The sequence below is a fragment of the Oncorhynchus clarkii genome, chromosome 7 (genome assembly GCF_045791955.1).
Source record: "Oncorhynchus clarkii lewisi isolate Uvic-CL-2024 chromosome 7, UVic_Ocla_1.0, whole genome shotgun sequence".
In the NCBI taxonomy this organism is placed as follows: domain Eukaryota; kingdom Metazoa; phylum Chordata; class Actinopteri; order Salmoniformes; family Salmonidae; genus Oncorhynchus; species Oncorhynchus clarkii.
Window position 1 is genome coordinate 58,124,251 of NC_092153.1, and position 25,139 is coordinate 58,149,389.

Below are 25,139 nucleotides of genomic sequence, written 5' to 3' on the forward strand. Positions count from 1 at the left end.
GCCCTCCGCTTACTGACGAGCTCTGGCCTTTTACTGGACATGAAGTGACAAAATGACCAGCGGAACCGCAATAGAGACAGAGGCGGTTGGTGATTCTCCGTTCCCTCTCCTTAGTCGAGATGCGGATACCTCCCAGCTGCATGGGCTCAGCACCCGAGCCGGCAGAGGAAGATGGTAGTGATGCGGAGAGGGAGGCGACGGAGAGCGCGAGCTCCTTTCCACGAGCTCGGTGACGAAGATCAACCCGTCGCTCAATGCGAATAGCGAGTTCAATCAAGGAATCCACGCTGGAAGGAACCTCCCGGGAGAGAATCTCATCCTTTACCTCTGCGCGGAAACCCTCCAGAAGACGAGCGAGCAAGGCCGGCTCGTTCCAGCCACTGGAGACAGCAAGAGTGCGAAACTCAATAGAGTAGTCTGTTATGGATCGATTGCCTTGACATAGGGAAGACAGGGCCCTGGAAGCCTCCTCCCCAAAAACAGATCGATCAAAAACCCGTATCATCTCCTCCTTAAAGTCTTGATACTGGTTAGTACACTCAGCCCTTGCCTCCCAGATTGCCGTGCCCCACTCACGAGCCCGTCCAATAAGGAGAGATATGACGTAGGCGACACGAGCAGTGCTCCTGGAGTAAGTGTTGGGCTGGAGAGAAAACACAATATCACACTGGGTGAGGAACGAGCGGCATTCAGTGGGCTCCCCAGAGTAACACGGCGGGTTATTGATTCTGGGCTCCGGAGATTCGAAAGCCCTGGAAGTGGCCGGTGGATCGAGGCGGAGATGGTGAACCTGTTCTGTGAGGTTGGAGACTTGGGTGGCCAGGGTCTCAACGGCATGTCGAGCAGCAGACACTTCCTGCTCGTGTCTGCCTAGCATCGCTCCCTGGATCCCGACGGCTGAGTGGAGAGGATCCGAAGTCGCTGGGTCCATTCTTGGTCGGATTCTTCTGTTATGGTGAGTGAATGAGGACCCAAAAGCGAACTAACTTAAACAGAGCTTCTTTAATAACCAAACATAGGTAGGCTCAGATAGACCGGCAGATTCCGACAGGACAGGACAAGGTTACAGCAAACATGACGATAGTCTGGCTCAGGCATGGAACACAACAAACAAGAATCCGACAAGGACAGGAACAGAAACAGAGAGAGATATAGGGACCTAATCAGAGGGAAAAAGGGAACAGGTGGGAAACGGGGTGAATGGGTAGTTAGAGGAGACAAGGAACAGCTGGGGGAAAGCGGGGGAGAAAAGGTAACCTAACAACGACCAGCAGAGGGAGACAGGGTGAAGGGAAAGGACAGAGACAAGACACAACATGACAGTACATGACATAGATTATGATCCGATCGCATTCTGCAACTTTTTTAACCTTTGATGCAAGAGAGAAAGAGACAAGTAGTCAAGACGACTAGCTTGATTAAGTCTCCTCCATGTATATCTCACTAGGTTGTTTTTTTTAGTGTCCAAATATCCACTATTTCTAATGTGTCCATAATATTTGTGATTTCCTTAAGGGCACGGTGATGATAGTTTGTAGAGTGATTACCTTTACGGTCCATTGAGGGACTTAACACTGTGTTATAGTCTCCTACCACAATGATTTGATCATTTGTTGACTGTAAGTTCAATAAATTGGTATAAATGTTTTCAAAGAAGTATGGATCACCCTGATTTGGACCATATAGATTAACGAGACAAATCTTTTTTTCGTCCACTTTCATATTCAAAAAGATCCACCTTCCTTGCGATTCATTCCTGACCATTTGCACATTCAGATCGACATTTTTATTAATTAATATCATCACACATTTTGAGTTACTTTGTCCATGACATAAAATTATTTCACCACCCCATTCCTTTATCCACACAACTTATAATTTTTTTATTTCAACTTTTTTTATTTCAACTTTATTTAACAAGGTAGGCCTGTTGAAAACAAGTTCTCATTTACAACTGCGACTTGGCCAAGATAAAGCAAAGCAGTGCAACAGAAACAACACAGAGTTACACATGGAATAAACAAACGTACGGTCAATAACACAATAGAAAAAAGTCTATATACAGTGTGTGCAAATGGCGTGAGGAGGTAAGGCAATAAATAGGCCATAGTAGCGAAGTAATTACAATTTAGCAAATTAACACTGGAGTGATAGATGTGCAGATGATGATGCGCAAGTAGAAATACTGGTGTGCAAAATAGCAAAAAAGTAAATTAAAACAATATGGGGATGAGGTCGGTAGATGGGCTATTTACAGATGGGCTGTGTACAGCTGCAGAGATTTGTAAGCTGCTCAGATAGTTGATGTTTAAAGTTATTGAGGGAGGGAGATATAAAGTCTCCAACTTCGGCGATTTTTGCAATTCGTTCCAGTCATAGGCAGGTCTGTATGTGTAGGCCCATATTGCTTCATGATTGCAAGGTGTCCCAAAATCTTCCCAACTGTCCCGATATCTGTTCTATCTGTCCCGTTATCTGGTTTTATACCATGGAATTGTTGATGACTTTTTGCAAATCCAGTGTATTTTACACATAGATTCCACATTACAATACCTTGGCAAATTGCATTGAAAACGTTAATTCAACCAGTTTGTGCCCTTTGGGTAGGCTCTAGTTTGAAAGTAAAGAGGTGGAATGTCTAGAGTACGGGATAGGAGACACATCACAGAGGTTTTGTGTGCATGGCTGTGTGTGCCTATCTCTTCTTCTCTCTCCTGTCTAGGAACCATTTGACCTCCAGAAACCACTCCAACAGCGAACCATTTGTTGCCTCAAACCCTTTTAGGCGACAGCCATCCTGTTTTCTCTCCTACTCAAGTACAAGGGTGATTTACAGCACGTGGCTTGTTTAGCCTCGCTAGTAGAATAGGGTCTACGCAAGTTCATTCTACCAGATCTATGGTAGAGTAAGTGTATTAAGATATAGAGGGGGTTTATGAGGAAGTGGGCCTATTTGGGGCTTCTGCTGAAGGAAATGAGAGGTTCATCCGGTCCCCCAACCCGCTTCGCTGGCTCAGCCACTCAGACCATTGTGTGACATTTAAATCTACTAGACTAGACATCTCTAGACTGACATTTAACAAATGGGTCTGTGGGCATACAAATACAGGGAGATTCTGAGAGTACATGATTCAACAGAAGACAGTATCTCTGATCAATCCTCCACGTAGCAATACAAAGTGTATACAGTAAGGGCAGGTCAGGCCAGCTGTGTGTGAGCTATTATCCTTGCTTATCAGGCTTATTTTAAGACCCACAGGACAGACTAGAAAAGCCATTTCTACTGTTAGTGCTGAGTGACTGTGGATAAGTGTAAATGTACGCACTGCTTCAGTGACACCAAATTTACATCTGTGCTGATGAGGCCTCATCTACCCCTTCTATCTCAGACATTTCACATTCAAAGCATCATAGCATTAGTGTATCCCCTCCCCCTGCCCACAGCAGGCTGCTGGCATTACTAGTTGTTCTGATGATGGTGGTAGGAGTTAACTTCTTGGCGCACCCATCCCGTTAGCGGGATCATTTTCGTCAACATCATCTGAATTGCAGAGCGCCAAATTCAAATTAAATTACTAGAAATATTTAATTTTCATGAAATCACAAGTGCAATATAGCAAAACACAGCTTAGCTTGTTAAAATCCACCTGGTATGTCAGATTTCAAAAAATCTTTACAGCAAAAGCAAACCAAGCGTTTGTGAGGACATCTGTCTCAGTAGACAAAACATTACAAACAGCTGGCAGCAAAGTAGATTGGTCACGAAAGTCAGAAAAGCAATAAAAGGAATCGCTTACCTTTGATGATCTTCAGATGTTTGCACTCACGAGACTCCCAGTTACACATTAAATGTCCCTTTTGTTCGATAAAGATTATTTTTATATCCAAAAACCTCCATTTGGTTGGCGCGTTTTGTTCAGAAATCCACAGGCTCGTGCAGGTCATGACGGGCAGATGAAAATTCCAAATAATATCCATAAAGTTCGTAGAAACATGTCAAACGTTTTTTATAATCAATTCTCAGGTTGTTTTTACAATAAAAAAATTATAATATTTCAACCGGACCGTAGCTTTTTCAATAGGAGAGAGAGAGAAAATGTCTGCTCCAAGCTGTTGCGCATGCAAAACTCAGGGGGGACACAGCCATCCACTGACGTGATGTGATCGTTCTCGCTAATTTTTCAGAATAAAAGGCTGAAACTATATCTAAAGACTGTTCACACCATGTGGAAGCCATATGGAAAGGAATCTGGTTGATATCCCTTTAAATGAAGGGAAGGCATGCAATGGAACAGGGAGCTTTCAAAATAAGAGGCAGTTCCTGGTTGGATTTTCCTCAGGTTTTCGCCTGCAATATCAGTTTTGTTATACTCACAGACAATATTTTGACCGTTTTGGAAACTCTAGAGTGTTTTCTATCCTAATCTGACAATTTATGCATATTCTAGCTTCTGGGCCTGAGATATAGACCGTTTCATTTGGGTACGTTTTTCATCCAAACATCAAAATACTGCCCCCTACACTCAACAGGTGTAGGGGGCACTGGAGTTGTACAGTACAGTCTAGCTATTCTAAACACCACCTCTATAGGAGGAGTTATTGGCCAAACAAATGTTACATGAAGTGCTTTGGGAATTAAAAAACCTGTAGATAAAGGACCCCCAGCTGAGTTATCATGCTACTGTACCTCTCCTAGAACTGAATGCTAACAGGTCTCCACATCATCAACTGGGCCCTTCAATAGTACAGTATAATACATAGGGCATGTACACTAACAATCGATTCAAGAGAAAGTCTGTGCGTGAGAAACAGAAGACCAATACTTTATCCTTCCAGCACAAACAAACCCTACCCAAATCAAATTGTATTAGTCACATACACATGGTTATGTGTAAGTGACCAAACCCTACCCTGCAATAAAGATTAAACGGACAGATATTTGTGTTTGTGCCTTGGGAAATCACTCAATAACCAGGAGGGATGCAGGATCTGGTCTTAAATGCCCAGTGCAGTCAACATTATGTTTTACCTGTGTTTTATTTCATATTGTTGTTTCTATGTCAAACAGTTTTATTATATTTCAGTCTTCTGTGATGTATATAAAGTGTAATATTAGGATGAAATATAAAAATGTAATATATCTGACATGGTACAGGTGTCTTCTTTTTTTAAAGCCCATAGCCATGTGTGTGAGATGTATACTTTTGTTTCAAAGTAGATTTGTTTAAGACTACCAATAATCACTCTGTGTGACCCTGATTTAGCCCACTGCAGTAAAAGGTTCAAAAATGTGATCAGTGTTATTTCCTGATAGTGTTTGCATGCGCTATGAGAAACCGCCAACCTACAATCGTAAATTATTCATAAGTTAACCTGTTGTAAGTAGACGTAATGTGAGTGTCTTTAAACGTGTGCATAATATAAAGTCAGTTTGCTGTATTTGATGGGGTGCATATGGTACACGGTACACTCAAGAGTTGAATCTCAGGGGAGAGGTCTGTGGAAGATATTGCAACTGGGCTGGGTTGTCCATTCATAAACTATTATAAATATTTTTTTGTCACTGGAATGTTCCTGCCCATGTTACAATGGTGCTTCAAATGGCCATGCAAATAAAACCCATATTAAATTGTCATCATCTGGGTTTAGTAATAAGAACCCAAGAGAAAAGGGGTCAAGCTACTTTACTTTGTTCTGCTTTTTCCAAGCTGCTGTAATCTGTTTAACTTCAACCTCCTTGGATCTATTTTATAGTAAAAAAACAATATTTTACTGTATTTGTGAGTACCGTCCGCTCTGTTGTATTGTAAAGCATGAATATAAGACAGCTGAACCCTCGTGTGAGTAAGGAGATGGAATAGTCTGGTATTGCACAGGCCAAAGAGCAGCCATGAGCGGAAACTAAGAGTACAGTAAATTAATAGGTCAACATCGCCCCCTGCTGAAATTATTTAACATCATTATTGAGGCTGCTTTATTTGACAGTAGCCTACAGAAATTACAAGCGTATTTTTGCTGGATTCAATACATGATAGAACGGCAACGTTATTACATCATGGATTCAGGTACTAGGGTTGATCGAAAGTCCTACTGTCGCGGTTTCCGAGTAATAAAAAAATGTAAGAAAGCAAGGCAAAAAAGGAAACTCCCACCTGCTGCCGAAACCCGGGATCGAACCAGGGACATTTAGATCTTCAGTCTAACGCTCTCCCAACTGAGCTATTTCGGCGCTTAGAGTTTGAAGTCCATTGTACATATTTGACTATACAATATGTTTAACGGAGGATGTCGTGGTATAGACGTTGGGTGTTGCTCAAACTCCAACAAAAACATGGTTGTTCAGGGCAAGGAAGGACACTAGTATATAATACAACTGCTATCGGCTTGGCAACGGTGAATCTAGGACATTTCTGCCGTGCGCTAAAAAGACGCTAACAAGATTTGCCATTCCCAGCCAACCAGAGACGGCACCGGTAGCAAGCAACGACCACCAAGAAGTGTCCAATGACAGCAGAGCTGTGGAATTGGCCAATGGAGATAGAGCGAAGGCGGGACCGGTAGCAAGCAACGACCACCAAGAAGTGTCCAATGACAGCAGAGCTGTGGAATTGGCCAATGGAGATAGAGCGAAGGCGGGACCTAGAAGAGGTCTCTCTTAGGTAATTCGTCACTCATCTCTCTCACCCATGAAAAATAATTAATCAGGAAAGTTTTAAAACGAAAGTATTTTTAGCACACTGTTGTAGGTGTCTTGCAGGTCGTTGCACTCATGTTTGTAGTGTAAAGAAGAGAGAAACAAATCAACACGGTAAAATCCTGCAGAATGATCAACATTTACATTTTAGTCATTTAGCAGACACTTATCCAGAACACCTTACAGTTAGTGCATTCATCTTAAGACCATCATAAGATAGCTAGGTGGGATAACCACATATCACAGTACATTGTAAGTACATTGTTTCCTCATGAAAGTTGCTATCCGCAAAGTCAGAGCTAGTAAGGGAGTAAAAATCTAGTCTTTTATAATGGAAGAAATAATCTGCAGATGCTCACAGCTCCACACATCCATGTGTGCGTGATGTCAGTCAAGATGAAGTGAAGGCCCAACCAGCGCCATGTATTTAGAGAGTTGGGCCAACACGGTTTCTGCATTATGATGCAGTTAAATGACATTTTAAAATTCTATGGCTGCACTGTTACCTCCCCATTAACATTACATGGGGAATATAAAAACAATATTATAAAACTGAATTTTTACAGTGAGCATGATGATGCATTTACATGACACTACGTAAGGGATAATCAATGAGGTGCTATGCATTCTATGGAAAATAATGAACAACATGGAGGGTTCCATGACACGCTAGAGGAGTGGAACAGACCTTCCATGGAGTTGCATTATTTTCCAGAGAACACGCAGAGCCACTAGAAACGTGTTCATTTTTGGGTAGAAATGTGTTCAACATCCACTGAAGTAGCTAGCAAGTTTACTAGATAGTAGTTGCCTTGGTAATCAAACAAACAGACTTGCTAGTTTAGCTAACCAAATCTTCAGTCCTAGCTTGCTATTATGTAAATCGAATTCAACAATACCAATACTGTTTTCAATTTGACTTTTGCGTTCAAAAGTAGCTCAAACAAAACATGCAAAAATTCTACCATGCAAATATTCCATGCATTATAGGCTAATAATGCACGCTCTAGAATGTATTATTTGTATTATAAAATGAATTATAAACTGGGTGATTCGAGCCCTGAATGCTGACTGGCTGACAGCCATGGTATATCAGACTGTATACCATGGGTATGACAAAACATGTATTTTCACTGCTCTAATTAAGTTGGTAACCAGTTTATAATACCAATAAGACACTTCAGGGGTTTGTGATGTATGGTCACATACACGTGTTTAGCAGATGTTATTGCGGTTGTAGCGAAATGCTTGTGCTTCTACCTCCGACAGTACAGTAATATCTAACAAGTAATATCTAGCAATTTCACAACGTATACCCAATACACACAAATCTAAGTAGGAATGGAATTAAGAATATATACATACTATATATGGACGTGCGATGTCAGAGCGGCATGGACTAAGATACAGTAGAATAATATAGAATCAAGTATATATATATGAGATGAGTAACGCAAGATGTGTAAACATGATTAAAGTGACTAAGATACAGTAGAATAGTATAGAATACAGTATATACATACAGTTGAAGTTGGAAGTTTACATACACCTTAGCCAAATACATTTAAACTAAGTTTTTCACAATTCCTGACATTTAGTCCTAGTAAAAATTCCCTGTCAAATCAAATCAAATCAAATCAAATGTATTTATATAGCCCTTCGTACATCAGCTGATATCTCAAAGTGCTGTACAGAAACCCAGCCTAAAACCCCAAACAGCAAGCAATGCAGGTGTAGAAGCACGGTGGCTAGGAAAAACTCCCTAGAAAGGCCAAAACCTAGGAAGAAACCTAGAGAGGAACCAGGCTATGTGGGGTGGCCAGTCCTCTTCTGGCTGTGCCGGGTGGAGATTATAACAGAACATGGCCAAGATGTTCCAATGTTCATAAATGACCAGCATGGTCGAATAATAATAAGGCAGAACAGTTTAAACTGGAGCAGCAGCACGGTCTTCCTGGGGCATGGTCCTAGGGCTCAGGTCCTCCGAGAGAGAGAAAGAAAGAGAGAATTAGAGAGAGCATATGTGGGGTGGCCAGTCCTCTTCTGGCTGTGCCGGGTGGAGACTTTATTTTAAGAAAGTGAAATGTCAGAATAATAGTAGAGAGAATGATTTATTTCAGCTTTTATTTCTTTCATCACATTCCCAGTGGGTCAGAAGTTTACCTACACTCAATTAATATTTGGTAACATTGCCTTTCAATTGTTTAACTTTGGTCAAATGTTTCGGGTAGCCTTCCACAAGCTTCCCACAATAAGTTGGGTGAATTTTGGCTCATTCCTCCTGACAGAGCTGGTGTAACTGAGTCAGGTTTGTAGGCCTCCTTGCTCGCACACACTTTTTCAGTTCTGCCCACACATTTTCTATTGTTTTGAGGTCAGGGCTTTGTGATGGCCACTCCAATACCTTGACTTTGTTGGCCTTTTTGTAACAACTTTGGAAGTATGCTTGGTGTCATTGTCCATTTGGAAGACCCATTTGCGACCAAGCTTTAACTTTCTGACTGATGTCTTGAGATGTTGCTTCAATATATCCACATACTTTTCTTTCATTATGATATCATCTATTTTGTGAAGTGCACCAGTCCCTCCTGCAGCAAAGCAGCCCTGCAACATGATGCTGCCACCCCTCGTGCTTCACGGTTGGGATGGTGTTCTTCGGCTTGCAAACCTCCCCCTTTTCCCTCCAAACCTAACGATGGTCAGTATGGCCAAACAGTTCTATTTTTGTTTCATCAGACCAGAGGACATTTCTCCAAAAAGTACGATCTTTGTCCCCATGTGCAGTTGCAAACCGTTGTCTTGCTTTTTTTATGTGTCACGCCCTGGTTAGGTCAGGGTGTGATTTGGGGTGGGCATTCCATGTTGTCTATTTCTTTGTTTTGGCCGAGTTTGGTTCCCAATCAGAGGCAGCTGTCTATCGTTGTCTCTGATTGGGAATCATACTTAGGCAGCCTTTTTCCCACCTGTGTTTTGTTGGGTAGTTATTTTCTGTTTTGATATTTGTTTACTGACAGAACTGTTCGCTTTCGTTTTGTTACTTTGTTTGAGTGTTTTTTGATAATAAAATAATCATGAACACTTTTCATGCTGCGCTTTGGTCCACTCCTGACGACAGGCGTTACATTACGGCAGTTTTGGAGCAGTGGCTTCTTTCTTGCTGAGCGGCCTTTCAGGTTATGTCGATATAGGACTCGTTTTACTGTGGATATTGGTACTTCTGTACCTTTTTCCTCCAGCATCTTCACAAGGTCCTTTGCTGTTGTTCTGGGATTGATTTTCACTTTTCGCACGAAAGTATGTTCATCTCTAGTAGACAGAACGCGTCTCCTTCCTGAGCGGTATGACGGCTGCGTGGTCCCATGGTGTTAATACTTGCGTACTACTGTTTGTACAGATGAACGTGGTACCTTCAGGTGTTTTGAAATTTCTACCAAGGATGAACCAGACTTGTGGAGGTCTACAATTATTTTGTTCTGAGGTCTTGGCTGATTTCGTTTGATTTTCCCATGATGTCAAGCAAAGAGGCACTGCGTTTGAAGGTAGGCCTTGAAATACATCCACAGGTACACCTCCAATTGACTCAAATTATGTCAATTAGCCTATCAGAAGCTTCTAAAGTCATAACATAATTTTCTGGAATTTTCCAAGCTGGTTAAAGGCACAGTCAGCTTAGTGTATGTAAACTTCTGACCCACTGGAATTGTGATACAGTGAATTATAAGTGCAATAATCTGTCTGTAAACAATTGTTGGAAAAATTACTTGTCAATTACATGCAGTTTCTGCATTATGCTGTATTTACTTAACACTTCAACATTCTATGACAGCCATGCTACTGTAGCTCTCCATTAACATTACATGGGGATTATTTAAAAAATACGGTAAAACTGAATGTCTATGAGCATTGTGATGCATTTACATAACACTGCAACATTTTATGGTAGCCATGTTATGTCCCTATTAACATTAAATGGGGATTATTTCAACAATGCTATGTAAATGTAAAAAAAAATGTTACGTAACTGAACGTCTATACGTTCAAAAAGTTGTCCTAACTCTCTATGGCTTTGATGTTGTTCAGTGCTGTGTCATAATCAGTGTAATTATCAGATACATTCTATTCCATAAAAGGAAAATCCTGTAACCTGGTGATGTCATAAGTGCTCTACAAAACAATTTGAACTATGCACTAATGTATTTATTTTTTCTTTAAAGGTAAGACTCATATTTTCCCAAAATCAACCGGATACTTCATTCGTTAAAATTAGCACTGAACGGAGGGGAAATCTATGAATTGATAGTACAGATTTTTGTTTATATAATTATGGTTAGAATCAATGCACTGTACATCATGATTTCTTAGAAGTAGTTTATGCACTGTTAAAATGGTATCTATACACATCGTTGAAGGCAGTTAGGTCAGGAGCCCACTGTATATGAGCCATGCTGAAGATCTGAGACTGGGGGCTGGAGGTTGGGCGAGGAAAAAATCACCACATCTGTCATTGTGATGGGTTTTTTGCTTTAAAAATATATTTTACTGTCTGATGCAGCCCTCGCATAAATTATGCTCACTCCACTCTCTTTACCTGCACTCTATCACACCTGCCTCCCCACCGCTGGCCCTTTTAGCTGGATTAGAGCAAGGGGACAATGTTGGGCCTGCCCCCCTCAGCCAGCCATGGCGCCTCTGACGCCTCTCACATCAGCATAGATGGGGCATGGGCTGTGGCAGAGGTGGGAGCTGTGGCAAGAGGACCTGAAGAGTCATTGGTTGTCGAGGCCCAACGGACACACACTGCTCTGGAGCAGCTGCAGCAGAAGATCTTGAAGATCACTGAGCAGATTCGCATAGAACAGGAGGCACGAGATGACAACGTGGCTGAGTACTTCAAGCTGGCCCACAATGCCAATAGGCATCAGGCTTTCCGTATCAGACAGGTGTTTGAAAAGAAGAACCAGAAGTCTGCACAGACCATCACCCACCTGCACAAGAAGCTAGAGCATTATCACAAGAAGTTGAAGGAGCTACAGCAGGTGTGTGTGTGTGTGGGTGTGGGTGTGGGTGTGGGTGTGAGAGATGGGTCCTCCATGTCTCAGTGGTCTTCTTTTGAGTTGACACCGTTTCCCCCTTTCACATGACCTCCTTCTCCTTATAGCATGGTCTAGGCCAGCAGCATAAGGATGTGCTGGTGGACATGCAGCAGGGGCTGAAGGATGTAGGGGCCAACATACGAGCAGGGATCAGTGGCTTTGGTGGAGGTGTGGTGGAAGGGGTGTCAGAACTCACCCATACTGCTGTGGTATCTAAGTCAACAGAGTTTGCCAGCTTGATCTGCAACAAATTTGACAGCACAGACACCATAGAGGACGCTGTAGAGGGGCATTCAGACGACGCACCCCTGAGTGGCAGCTTCACCTTGGCCTCCAGCCCCAAGTACGGCAGTGATGACGAGTGCTCCAGTGACGGTAGTGATGACGAGTGCTCCGGGGCTGGGGGACAAGAGGGGATGTTAGGGCTGGGGCCAGCCAGGCTGGATGGGCACCACCGTCACAGTTCCTGGGACGCCCAACTGGTAGACCTGCAGGAGATCAAAGCCAGCCAGGCCCACATGGAGGACGCCATCGAGGACATGAAGAGTCAGCTGCAGAGTGACTACTCCTACATGAACCAGTGCCTGCAGGAGGAGAGATACAGGTATGAGCGACTGGAAGAGCAGCTGAATGACCTGACAGAGCTGCACCAGAAGGAGATGTCCAACCTGAAACATGAGCTGGCCAGCATGGAGGAGAAAGTGGCCTACCAGTCTGATGAGATAACCCGAGACTCTCAGGTAAAGAGGCAGACACGGTGTATAAGCAGCTGTGTAGTGGAGGGGAAACACATGTAAATGCATTTTATTCACCTTTTTTATTTTGAATATTTACCCATCTTTTACATAAAAATGCAATGAAAGTTTAGGGAGCATTACTTTACTCACTGCGAACTACGACCAACCAATTTCTTTTTAACACTACAGCACTGTGTATAAGATGTACTGAAACACACTGACGTACCCACACCCCCGCAGCTCCCGCAAGGAAATATTTTGGAGATTGGGTCCCTCCTGTCCAGATAGCAAATGAACACGTCATCCATTTTTAGAATGACAGGAAATTAGATATAAAACTGCAAAATGTTCTCTCAGCCTCGTGGCAAAATATGTAGAATAGCAGGAAATTAGCTTTAAAATTCAAAATTCTCAGCCTTATTGCAAAATATGTAGAATAGCGTGAGATTAGCTATAAAACTGCTCATCTTTCTCACAGCCTCATGGCAAAATGGGCTCCTCAGCAGAAACATAGCCTATACTGTAGTACCCCTGAAGCTGTTGGAACTTTATGTTTGCTGTGTTTGTATTTGTACATAATGTACATATGTTATATGTGTGTGTTTGTACAGGAAGCGGTGGAGTCGTGCCTGACCCGCATCACTAAGTTGGAGCTCCAGCAGCAGCAGCAGCAGGTGGTGCAGTTGGAGGGCGTGGAGAACGCCAACGCCCGCGCCCTGCTGGGCAAACTCATCAATATCATCCTGGCACTCATGGCCGTAGTGCTGGTGTTCATCTCCACCCCAGCCAACTTCATCACTCCGCTCATAAAGACCCAAGATCGGGGGGCCGCCACCATCCTACTGGCCCTTTCTCTGTTCGTCCTTTGGAAGCACTGGGACTTCCTAGTGCTCTGGCTACTGCCAGGCTGAGCCCTCCACAGGCCAACACCTACACACATTGTTTAAACTTGACCTACCACCTATAAGATATAAATAAATCTTGATACACATGTGGCTGAGAAGATAAGCTTTAAAAAAATACATATTTTTCAACACAAATTGTACCTGAAATTAATCCAAATATTTTTAAACAATATACAGAATATAAAATGTTTTTTTCATCTCATTAAATTGGGAAAATTACTTCCCCAGTAACAAATGTAGGCCAAGGAAAGCCTACACTGCTGCCTGCAACATTGAATCATTCCAGAATGCCTGACTCATTATTCTGATTTTGAAGCCAGCTAATAATTTTTTTGTAATCAATTTAATTCAGCACTTAATCAGATCCACGAGGAGCCTAATGAATAATTCAGTGTCGTCCTCTGAGAACCTCCTGGGGTCAAAGACGAACGCTTTTCTGACAGGCAGCTAGCTAGCTGCGTCACACAACCGCCACACTGCTGCACACCTCAGCAAGAATAGAATCTGAACTTAATAGTTGCCTGCCCTACAATAGCTTGCTTGAATCTGGAGACTGAGCAATTAGACTATAGGCTGCCGCAGTGCAATATACTGTATATGATATCTAGAGGTGGTTGTGGTTTCAACACTATGGTCTAGTGTGGAACACAGTTGTGTAAATATGTTCTTTGATTGTGGGTGTAAGTTGAGTTTAAATAAAAAATCAATAGGCCTACAGAGCAAGCCTAGGTGGAATTGGCCTGTCTGACCTACTTTTCTAGGCTACATGCTCTCCACAGGCAAATTCTGTTGAAAATGGCCTTTTCTGACAGTCTACCTTTCTAGTTTTTCCCACAGCCTGTGATTGGTGCATGCGTAGGAGCATTGCCATGGCTAGGCTATATGCTGTTACAGGCGAGAGCTGCGGTAGCTGTGGGGGTGGTGGTTTAGCTCACAGATGCATCACTATGCATCTACATTCTCATCCAGTGTTGACTCTAACCATAAGTGTTTATTCTATCTCTAAATTCATTAAAGGCCCAGTGCACTCAAAAACGTGATTTTTCTGTGTTTTATATACACCGATGTTGAGTTGCACTCTACAAGGTGTGGAAAGTGTTCCACAGGAATGCTGGCCTATGTTGACTCCAATGCTTCCCACAGTTGTGTCAAATTGCCTGGACGTCCTTTGAGTGGCGGAACATTCTTAATACACACAGGAAACTGTTGAGCGTGAAAACCCCAGCAGCGGTGCACTTCTTAACACAAACCGCCTGGCACCTACTACCATACCCCGTTCAAAGGCACTTACATTTTTTGTCTGGCTCATTCACACTCTGAATGGCGCACATATGCAATCCATATCTCAATTGTCTCAAGGCTTAAAAATCCTTTAACCTGTCTCCCCCTCTTCATCTACACTGATTGAAATGGAATTAACAAGTGACATCAATAAGGGATCATTGCTTCCGCCTGGATTCACCTGGTCAGTCTATGTCATGGAAAGAGTGTTCTTAATGTTTTGTATACTTAGTGTGTTTCCACAGTATGAGTTTGGAATAATACTGTGAAATTGTGAACATTATGATAATGCCCTTTTGGTATAAGAGCGGTCTGAAAATAAATTTCAATCTGTTTAGGTTGGATGGAGTTTTGGCCTGCCTGCTGACATAATCAAGTAGTAAATTAGTTAATAGACCAATAAGAAAGATAGTTCCAGACCTCTGCCAATAACAGCTAGTTTTTCACTTTTACACTCCCCACTCAGACCACTCCCAGACAGTGCCAGCAAAATTATTGGTTGAGAAATTTCTCTTTGCTAAGAAGCTATTTTTGTATATTTTTGACTATTTTAATTGAAAACATTCACAGTAAGGTACTTCATTGTTACCCAGAAATTATTTGATATTGAGATGAAAATGTCTGCATTAGACCTTTAAAGCAGAGACTTGCTTTTCTAATGGAGGGGGCTATGCAGTGCTTTCTCTCTGTTACTCACTGTGTCCTGTTCCTCTCTCTCCCTCTATCCTCCTCTCTTCCTGCCTTTCCCACTAATCCCACTTTCCCCTCCTATTTTCTCTTTCTTCGCATCCGTGCTCCCCACTCCTCCTTCCTTCCTTCCTTCCTTCCTTCCTTCCTTCCTTCCTTCCTTCCTTCCTTCCTTCCTTCCTTCCCTCTCTCTCTCTCTCTCTCTCTCTCTCTCTCTCTCTCTCTCATACTCTCTCCTGCTTCTATTCTTGCCAGTCTTTCTCTATTTTTCTTTCTTTCTCTCTCTCACACTAACACACACACTCTGCTGTTTTTCTCCCTCTCTTTCTACCTCTCGTGTTTCTCTCTCCCCCAAGGTGACTTTCATTCCTATACAGGCACTGCAGAGGTTTTCCCTTTGTTCTGGAAGGCATAAGAGATGAGAGAGATGAGGAACAAAGACTAGGGGGGGAAAGAGAAGGAAAGGGATGAGATGAAGGACAGAGTTAGGTGTAGAGAAGGGAACTAATAGGATCAACAGAGGGGTAAAAATCTGTATTGTTATTTGTCGCGTAACCCTATCAGTATGGTGCACACACATGCACACCCACACACATACAAAACAACAACATACTGGACGTTAACAATCTGGCTTAATAAGGTAAGGAGAGTGTTAAAGAGGTGAGGTGAGTTAGTGTATAGTAGTGGAAGGTGTCAGTAAAGGACAAGTTTACCTGAACACACCAGCATTCATTTTCATTAGCTTCCTATTGTCACAGCATTGTAGAGAGGGAGGAAGGGATAACATATTTTTATTAAAGAAGAGCAGAGTGGCTGCAGTCAGCAGTAAATACTGTAAGAATCTGGGACAGAGATGCTAAATTTAGGGATCAGAGAAAGAAGAGGGAGTGGTGTAGCCGGGGGTGAAGAATGGAGTAGGGCTATTGTAGGATAACCTTTATGCCATCTATATGGATGTATGATCTCTGTGGTAACTTGTTTAGGCACAGGGTGAACTTTAAATTACTCTATGGAAAGGAATTGTATTGTCCTTTCAGGAATTCTGTCTTATTTACATTGGTCTCATCCCCCACACCAGCCATTAGATGCTGTGACACCCTGTGGAGATTGGGCCTGGGTGGTCAGGTTACTGTAAACTTGGTATTGTTTGATTGGTTAATGGTGGTTGGTTTTGGTTTGAAAAAGTTACATTTTCAAGTGTTATAAATATAATGAAATTACACCCTTTGTTCAGTCTCTTAACCTGTAGCCTGTCCATGGATGAAGGTTGTATAATCAATTCTCATTTCCTAGGTTTCTAGGCCTTCTCTTTGTTCAGTCTCTTAACCTGTAGCCTGTCCATGGATGAAGGTTGTATAATCAATTCTCATTTCCTAGGCTTCTAGGTATTCTCTTTGTTCAGTCTCTTAACCTGTAGCCTGTCCATGGATGAAGGTTGTATAATCAATTCTCATTTCCTAGGCTTCTAGGTATTCTCTTTGTTCAGTCTCTTAACCTGTAGCCTGTCCATGGATGAAGTTTGTATAATCAATTCTCATTTCCTAGGCTTCTAGGCCTTCTCTTTGTTCAAGCTTTGTCTTGAAAGTAAACTTTAGGATCTATATGCCTAGAATTATGCTTAGTTAATGTGTCACGAACCGGCTCAAAGCCCGTAACAAAGGGAGACAACGTGGAGATAAGGAGTAACAAAATATATATTTATTAACTAAAGCAACTAAAGAAAATATACAATGGTGTGTGTAATCAGTAATCAGTAGTGTAAGTGAGTGTTTTGCATGCATGAATGTGATAATGCAGGGTGTTGAAAGGTGCCAAAGCAAACAAACAAACAAACAAACAAACAAACAAACAAACAAACAAACAAACAAACAAACAAACAAACGGCCACCAAGAACCACACCACAATCTACAAAGGTGTCTGCATGGAGAGAGTCTCCCCCATGAATGTGGAAGAGGTCTATTTATCCTGGGACACACCTGGCCCAGGTGTTTCCCATGTAGCTGACGACCCTCCCAACTCCGCCCACCGGCCTCCTAATAAGGAAACAAGAACAAAGAGAGAATACGGCAGACAGAGTGGGAGGGTCGTCACAATGTCAGTATTGCGTTGTAACTTAAGTTTTATGTCTTGTATGTATATCCTTTCATTTTACAAAGTTATTAAATAATACTTGCTTTGATATTCACTTCCTTGATATTAATCAGCCATACCCATAATACTTGATTGAACATGGTTTTACTAAGTCAAACTCTCCACAAGGAGGGGATAAACCAACATGTCGACCATTTTACAAGGTTGATTTTGAAGTTAGACAGCAGGACTCCCTCATCACGAGACTGTGAACCTGACTCACGTCCGCTACGTTAGCCTGCACAAAACATTGGTGAAAAACCGAGCAAAACTTGGGGCCTTAATCAGACACATCATTTATACTTTCACAGCACAATCTGATTTGACTACATGTTATGCTGTTTGTTCTCAAATGAAACAAAATAACTTGCTCTTGTTAAAGCTTTTAGAATGGATTTGTTTGTTTGAGCATGTAGAGTGGTGTTACATTGGTAATCAATTAAGTTGTTCTTTGTGTGTCAAACTCATTGCAATATTAATAGAAATTGCATGTCAATAACTTGTTCATGATTACTATTTTTTTGCCCCATGTCGTCAAATTGGAAGAACCACTTTTCACAGAGTGCTGTCATAAATTTGAATCAACTAGATGAAAATTGTAACTGAGATTGGTCTTAAAGGAAATGACATCAACCATCAATTAAATATTTTCAAACTGACTGCCTTTAGGTCCTATAAGAGCTCTTCACACTAACCATCAAACAACACCAATCCTGAATGCTCAGAGCCCCAGTCGACGCTAACTGGGATTCATTTAAGATACTCTTTGAAGAGGTAAGATTTCAGACATTTTCAGAAGATGGGCAGGGACTCTGCTGTCCTAGCTTCAGGGGAAGCTGGTTCCACAATTGGGGTGCCAGGACACAGAAGAGCTTTGACTGGGCTGAGCGGGTTGACACCCCGTAGGGGTGAGATGGCCAAGAGACCAGAAGTGGTCTCGGGTTGAAATGTAGGGTTTGAGCATAGCTTGAAGGTAGGGAGGGGCAGTTCCTCTTGCTGTTCCGTAGATAACCTCCATGGTCTTGTAGTGGGTGCGAGCCTTGACTGGAAGCCAGTGGTGTGCGTATGAGTGGGGTGACATGGGAGGACTTGGGAAGGTTGAACACCAGGTGGGCTGTGGCATTCTGGATAGGTTGCAGGGGTTTGATGGTAGTCTAGACAGGAGATTACAATAGCTGTGCAGAGTTGATTGACAGGAAGACAGGTGCATGATTGGACTGGATGTACTCTCTCTCACACACACACTCAAGCTCCTCCCTCTATCTCTCTGTAAGCTACTCACTATGTAAATGAGAAAGCATGCATGCATGTTGGCATGTGCACGTGGCAGCTCAGGAGCAGTGATGAGTGAGATTGTGTGCTACAGGGACAACCTAATAACTCTTTATCAACCCTTTTTTCTAATAGTGTGCGGTTAAAAATATCAACTGTTCTATCGGATAGGAGACAGTTGTTGAGAGTGTGTGAATATAGTCCAATGTGTATATTTGTAAGGAATATATTCAGGGAATTTAAGTTAGAAAAATTGACTCTTAAACACTTACAAACAAATGATTGGCACAAAAGCATACAGTAAATAGTCAATTTCTTTAATACAGACTTTGTTCTTTTCTAATAAGAAATACAATACAATAACACAATTTAAATTACATACAATACTATCATATTTCTATATACATGACCATGTACAGTACACATATACAGAAACACAATACATTTAGATGTTTGATCTCTTCCACGTGTCTTCTCGCCCTCTCACTTACCACGGCTGATATTATGGCCAACAGATGACTGCTGCAACCCAAAACACTCCAACCACTCAAACCCCTAAGAGCTAGATATTCGAGTATTTACATCCCTGATCATGTACATATATATAAATACACAGGAATCCATTCCTTCCGTCTGGCTCCAAAGTGAAGAAAGAGGGAACAACGGGAGAGAAAAATGACCTATATTATACTACCCAACAAACAAGCCTGAAAAAATTCCTTCACACTTGAGAGCCATACATAGTCTACCCAAACTGTTGATCATATGTAGCCTACCCGCATGGCAATAACTAAGCTAATACCTATCAGAATAAGTTAATGAGGGCTGGTGCAAGGGTGTAACATGATGTTCAACATGCTTCAGAGGGAGATTGATATAAATCCCTGAGGAGGAGGGAGACACAGAGAGAAAACAACCCTCAAGAGCTGCTCCAGGACCTGTTTATCTTTGGGGCCTGGGGTGGTTCACAGCGGTGTTCCACTCTGTTGACTTGTCCCATTGATAAACAGTTGTGAGGGTTACCAAATATTGCCCTTTGATTCCTAAAAGTCCTCTATAAAATTGATGTTTCACTAGTAAATGCACACCATGTTCTAATCACATGGTTACAGTTCTACATGGTTTGGAGGTTATCTTCGCAGGTATCATGTCAGGTGCTCCACCAATATCGCCATGGCAACAGGGTATTGCAGTCAATCAACAGATGAAGTCCTTCCCTCTTCTGTAGTCTAGCCCATGAGAACAAGCATGAGAACAATCTCACAATGCTTTGTTCACATCCTCAGGGAGGTCGAAGATGATCTATTATATTGATAAGATAGTCGAGTAACTGCTCTCACGTGCCAAGATGCCACGTGCATCCACTTATTTCAGTGAATTCTTAACAACCTAACCACTACGAAACTTTAATACGATCAAATAAGCCTCATGTAGCAAATTAGCAATAACATTTTTTGTTGACCAAATTTGACACTCATTGCCCTCAATACAAAAATTCCTCACTTCGTAGTCTTATTTTCGTGAACAGATTTTTCTCGCTTTGCCTTTTCCTCTCTGGGGAGGCTCAGCCACTGTTGAAGCTTTATTGCACATGATCACATGATCACACACACACACCATTCTTGTAAACACAATACACATACAGAAAACATTCAGAACCATGGGAATCAATTAGGAACTGAATTAAGGCATGACTAATCAAATTATAAAATGTCACTGGATATTGACTCTCACTGAGTTCTGTGTGCAGGCAGATATTGTGTGCTTACTTGCTCCGTGAACGACTACAGGTTGATCAATGTGCCTGCATGTATGGATTGTGTGGATTGTTGCTGTTTACCTGTACTGGAATGTATCTAAAGTAACTAAGGTTGTGGCGGAGCAGGTGATGTCACATATTGCTTGGTAGCTTGGTGTTGCCATGGAGACGGAGCAGGCATCTTGCCTGGGGGACTAATGAGGAGCTGCGTATATCAGGTCTGACATTAATTAGAGCTCTGGGCTCACCTGCCATCATCACACCTGGATGGAGGGAGGAGCTAATGATGTCTCCTGACCTTTGTCAACTATCACATGTACGCATACACACAGACACACACACACACACACAAACAGACACACATATAAACACAGACAAACACACACACATACACACAGACACACACCCTATCATTCTCTCACAGCCACTGTCAGACAGTTACTGGTGGCATCACTGCCCTCCAGTCGAGGCTTGCGTCCCTTCCTCTGTCCTCCCCCCTCCACCCAGGAGTTGTGAATAACAGTTCCCCCGCTGGGTGCTGGGTCCACCTGCAGCAGGGACACCACCCTCTTCTTGACACGGGTCTTCAGCGCTTTACGCAGCTTCTGTCTGGTGAAGGCATAGAGCAGCGGGTGGAAGATGGTGGTGCCATATGCCATGGCCAGGAAGCAGAGCCTCACACGTACCAGGCTGTCACTGGGGCCCATGCACAGGATCAACACGTTGACCATGGACAGAGGAGCCCAGCAGCCTAGGAAGGTGGAGATTATGATAAGGGACATCTTGAAGACTCTCCGCTGGCGTTCCCGCCGGTCTCGGTGACGCCTCACGGCCCGCCTCAAGGCGATGATGGCTGACACAGAGGCCTGGACACCTGGGCGGTCTGCCGTCACCGGAGGGGGGGAGGTGGCGTCAGTGGAGGTTGGGGCCTGGGGGGCAGGGGTCGCTGGTGTGGTGGTAATGGGGGTGGTGGCGGCGGTGTTGGTGACCCCCGTGGCCCCGCTGTCAGAGATGACCAGGGGCATAGAGGAGAAGGGTGGGGGGGAGGTGGGGGTGGGGGTGGGAGATGGAATGAGGGGCGGGTGGGTGAGGTGCTGGTTCTGGCTGGAGGAACCTCCCCCCTCTGTGGCCAGACTCAGCCCCTTCCTCCTTCGTCTCCGCCTGCGGATCCTGCAGCCTGAGTCCTTATTGGAGGCCCGTGGGCCCCTCTTGATGTGGGTGCCGATGCGGATGTTGAGGGCCTGCAGGATACGGTAGTATGTGAACAGCATGACAATGACTGCGATGAAGAAGCAGGGCACTTGCAGCAGAAGGTGGTAGTACATGGCCAGCCCCGTGTGGTAGCCCTGCCCCCCTACACACAGCAGTGTCCGGTTCTGCCACACTGGCGGCAGGTGGTGAGTATAGTAGGGAGTAGAGGGGGAGGAGGGGGTGAGGGTCAGCCCAGTAGGGTTTAGCCGAGTGGGGGTCAGCCCAGTAGGGGTCTCAGGGTCAGATTCTGGGCCAGAGGTTAGATCCCCCATGTCCATCTCCCCCCCTCCTTTTCCTCCCTCGCTGTCTTCCACCTCCAATCCCGAGAAGAAGAAATCCCCCTCCAGGAAGGGCAGGAAGAAGACGGCCAATGACATGGCCCAGACAGCAGCCAGGAGGAGTGCAGCTCGCCGCGGGGTCAACAGCCGTGTGGCTGGCCGGACGGAGATGTCGTAGCGGTCCAGGCTGATGACCAGCACATTAATGGCCGTGGCCACACTGGTGAAGGTGACGCAGGCCTCATGGAAGCAGCACAGTGTAGCCAGGCTGCCCCCGCCACTACCGTCTGCTGGGAGCAGGATGACCGCCACAGTCAGCGGCAGACACAGCAAACACACCAGGATGTCCAGCACGTGCAGGCTGACCGTGACCATGTTGCTGACCGAGTCGACCAGGTTGGACTGGGCGCAGTAGAGCACCAGCACGGTCAAGTTGCTGCTGAATCCCAGCACCAACTCCAGCATCAGCACACTGGTGAGGGACACCTGAAAGCCCAGGGGTAAGGGGGGGCTCCAACCCTCCTCAGCCCCCGGCGAGTCTCCACCCTCCAGAAGCCCCGTCCTCTGCCCATCGCCAGTCTCCAGAAGGTTGCTGTAGCCCTTGGTCTCCATGGACACCGCGGCACTCGCTCACGCATAGCAATGGCCACGCCAGCCCATTTCCCGCCCTCTCCCTTTCTCTTGGCTGTGACGGGACCCCGGTGAGGGTGATTGAGTGGTGTGCAGTTCACGGAAATTCTGTGGCGAGAGAGAGAGAGGGAATAGCTCAGTTTAGCTAGTATCACCACATTCAAATATAGCACATCCTAAGTCTCCAACAACAAATGTGTGACAAACGTTATTTTTCATGAAATAGGGTGCAGCTATGAGAAGAAACAGTAACAGTGTGATCAGTTTTCTTGGCAGCTGACTGTATAGACAAGGCTAAAGGTATGATGTGTGTTCAGAGCTGAGACAACAACATGTGTCATTAAGGCAGTGGAAATAGTTCTGGGGGTGGGAGTACTTTCCTCTCTCCGAGGGTGGCACGGAGTTAATAGGTGTGTGTGTGTGTGTGTGTGAGTGTGTGCTGTGCAATGAGAGGTGAACAGATGGAGGTAACACAAACAGCCCACAGCTTTTAAACAAGCCATCAGGGAGATATTGGCCTAAAGAACTCCCTACCTTCTGTATTGTTCTGCCTGGCTGTATCCCTGCACCAGTAAGGAGGCATATCTCACTGCTCACACTCTGAGTGAGTGGGTGGGTGGTTCATCCTTACACAACATACATCCTCCATTAACTAGGTCAGATAACATACATACATTATGAAAAAGCCTGCTTTTAGCAAAGAAATACTCACAAATATATGTCCAGAAACAAGACAAGCACTTTTCCAATGATATCGGTGATGATTAATCTACATATGAGTACAGTCTTTCTCTGTCCACAGATGATTGTGATGCACACCCATGAGAAGGTGAAACACAATTTAAAACTGTGGATAGCTAACGAGAGGAGAGGTTTGCCATGACAATGAGCAGGTTTCAGTGTTCCTCGTTGCTTGGGATAGCTTGTCGACCTAGCCCAGGCCCAACCGAGTGTGGCAGTCAATAGTTTTCAGAGAGACACGTAATGAAGATGAATGATCCACAGACAGTGGCACATAAACAAGGCTAACAGGGATGGAGGACCCAACAGTAGCACTCGCCCATCTCTTCCCTCCATCTCCTTTCGCTCTTCTGTCTGTTTCTTCGGGAGCCTTGCCCTGCCTGCCTCCATCTTATGTTGTCCTAGTTGGCACATATTGACTTTCAAGTTGGATTCACTCACAGACATACAGTTCTGCATTATGCTCAGAACCTTATGCAACCCAGTTGAATTGGTTAAACTAACTCCTTAGCTTGAAATATCCCCACCCACACACACCATCCAATTGCTAGCTTTTAAGTGGCTGCTGTAGCTGGCTAAAGGTGTTTCAAAAAGGCTGTCACATGTTTACGAGACAAAGGACCAGAGATCTAGGGCTCTATTTTCGACTGGCGCTAAGGAGTCGCAAGAATCAAAGCAGGTTAGTTTGCAATTTCGGCATGTAAAAACTGGCACACTGGGATTTCCCACCCCTTACGCCAGGTTCTGCAATTTATCTGTCTAACATCAGCTCGCTTGAGCTGAGGTGGGAGGGGTTGAAATACACTATATATACAAAAGTTTGTGGACACCCCTTCAAATTAGTGGATTCGGCCATTTCAGCCACACCCGTTGCTGACAGCTGTAAAATATCAAGAACACAGCCATGCAATCCCAATAGACAAATATTGGCAGTAGAATGGCCTTACTGAAGAGCTCAGTGACTTTCAACGCGGCACCATCATAGGATGCCGTCTTTCCAACAAGTCAGTTCGTAAAATGTCTGCCCTACTAGAGCTGCCCCGGTCAACTGTAAGTGCTGTTAATGTGAAGTGGAAACGTCTAGGAGCAACAACGGATCAACCACGAAATGGAAGGCCACATAATCTCGTCTGTCCTCGATTGCAACACTCACTACCGACCTCCAAACTGCCTCTGGAAGCACGAAGCGAGGTCAATACAGAAATGGTTTGTCGAGATTGGTGTGGAAGAACTTGCCTGCACAGTGCGCTGACCTCAACCCCATTGAACAGCTTTGGGATGAATTGGAACGGCGACTGCAAGCCAAGCCTAATCGCCCAACATCGGCACCTGCCCTCTCTAATGCTCTTGTGGATAAATGGAAGCAAGTCTCCGCAGCAATGTTCCTAGAAGAGTGGAGGCTGTTACAGCAGCAGTGGAGGCTGTTATAGGACCAACTCTATATTAATGCCCATGATTTTGGAATGAGACGTTCGACGTGTAGTGTATTTGAGGTGTGTCCTTAAAAACATGCACCCATATGACAATTTCAATCAGCTGTCCGGATGGCTGGTCTCAGACGATCTCGCAGGTGAAGAACCAGATGTGGAGGTCCAAGGTGCACCTGGGTAATGATAATGCTGTTTAATCAGCTTCTTGATATGCCACACCAGTTAGGTTGATGGATTATCTTGACAAAGG

General features: G+C 44.0%; 1 protein-coding gene, 1 non-coding gene and 1 pseudogene across 2 annotated transcripts in view; 1 reads left to right on the forward strand and 2 right to left on the reverse strand.

Moving 5' to 3' along the window:
• Window positions 1-6,156: 6,156 nt before the first annotated feature.
• Window positions 6,157-6,229, reverse strand: trnaf-gaa (transfer RNA phenylalanine (anticodon GAA)). Its single transcript has one exon. It is a non-coding gene; the product is annotated as a tRNA-Phe (tRNA).
• Window positions 6,230-6,965: 736 nt separating this feature from the next.
• LOC139412632 (transmembrane and coiled-coil domains protein 2-like) lies at window positions 6,966-13,435 on the forward strand (annotated as a pseudogene).
• Window positions 13,436-20,969: 7,534 nt separating this feature from the next.
• LOC139414353 (G-protein coupled receptor 22-like) overlaps window positions 20,970-25,139 on the reverse strand; it is a 29,485-nt gene continuing 25,315 nt past the window's right edge. The window contains exon 2 of the mRNA XM_071162270.1: window positions 20,970-22,826. Within this exon, the coding sequence (XP_071018371.1) occupies window positions 20,970-22,700 (1,731 nt within the window). The 5' untranslated portion in view covers window positions 22,701-22,826. The remainder of the gene's footprint in view (window positions 22,827-25,139) is intronic.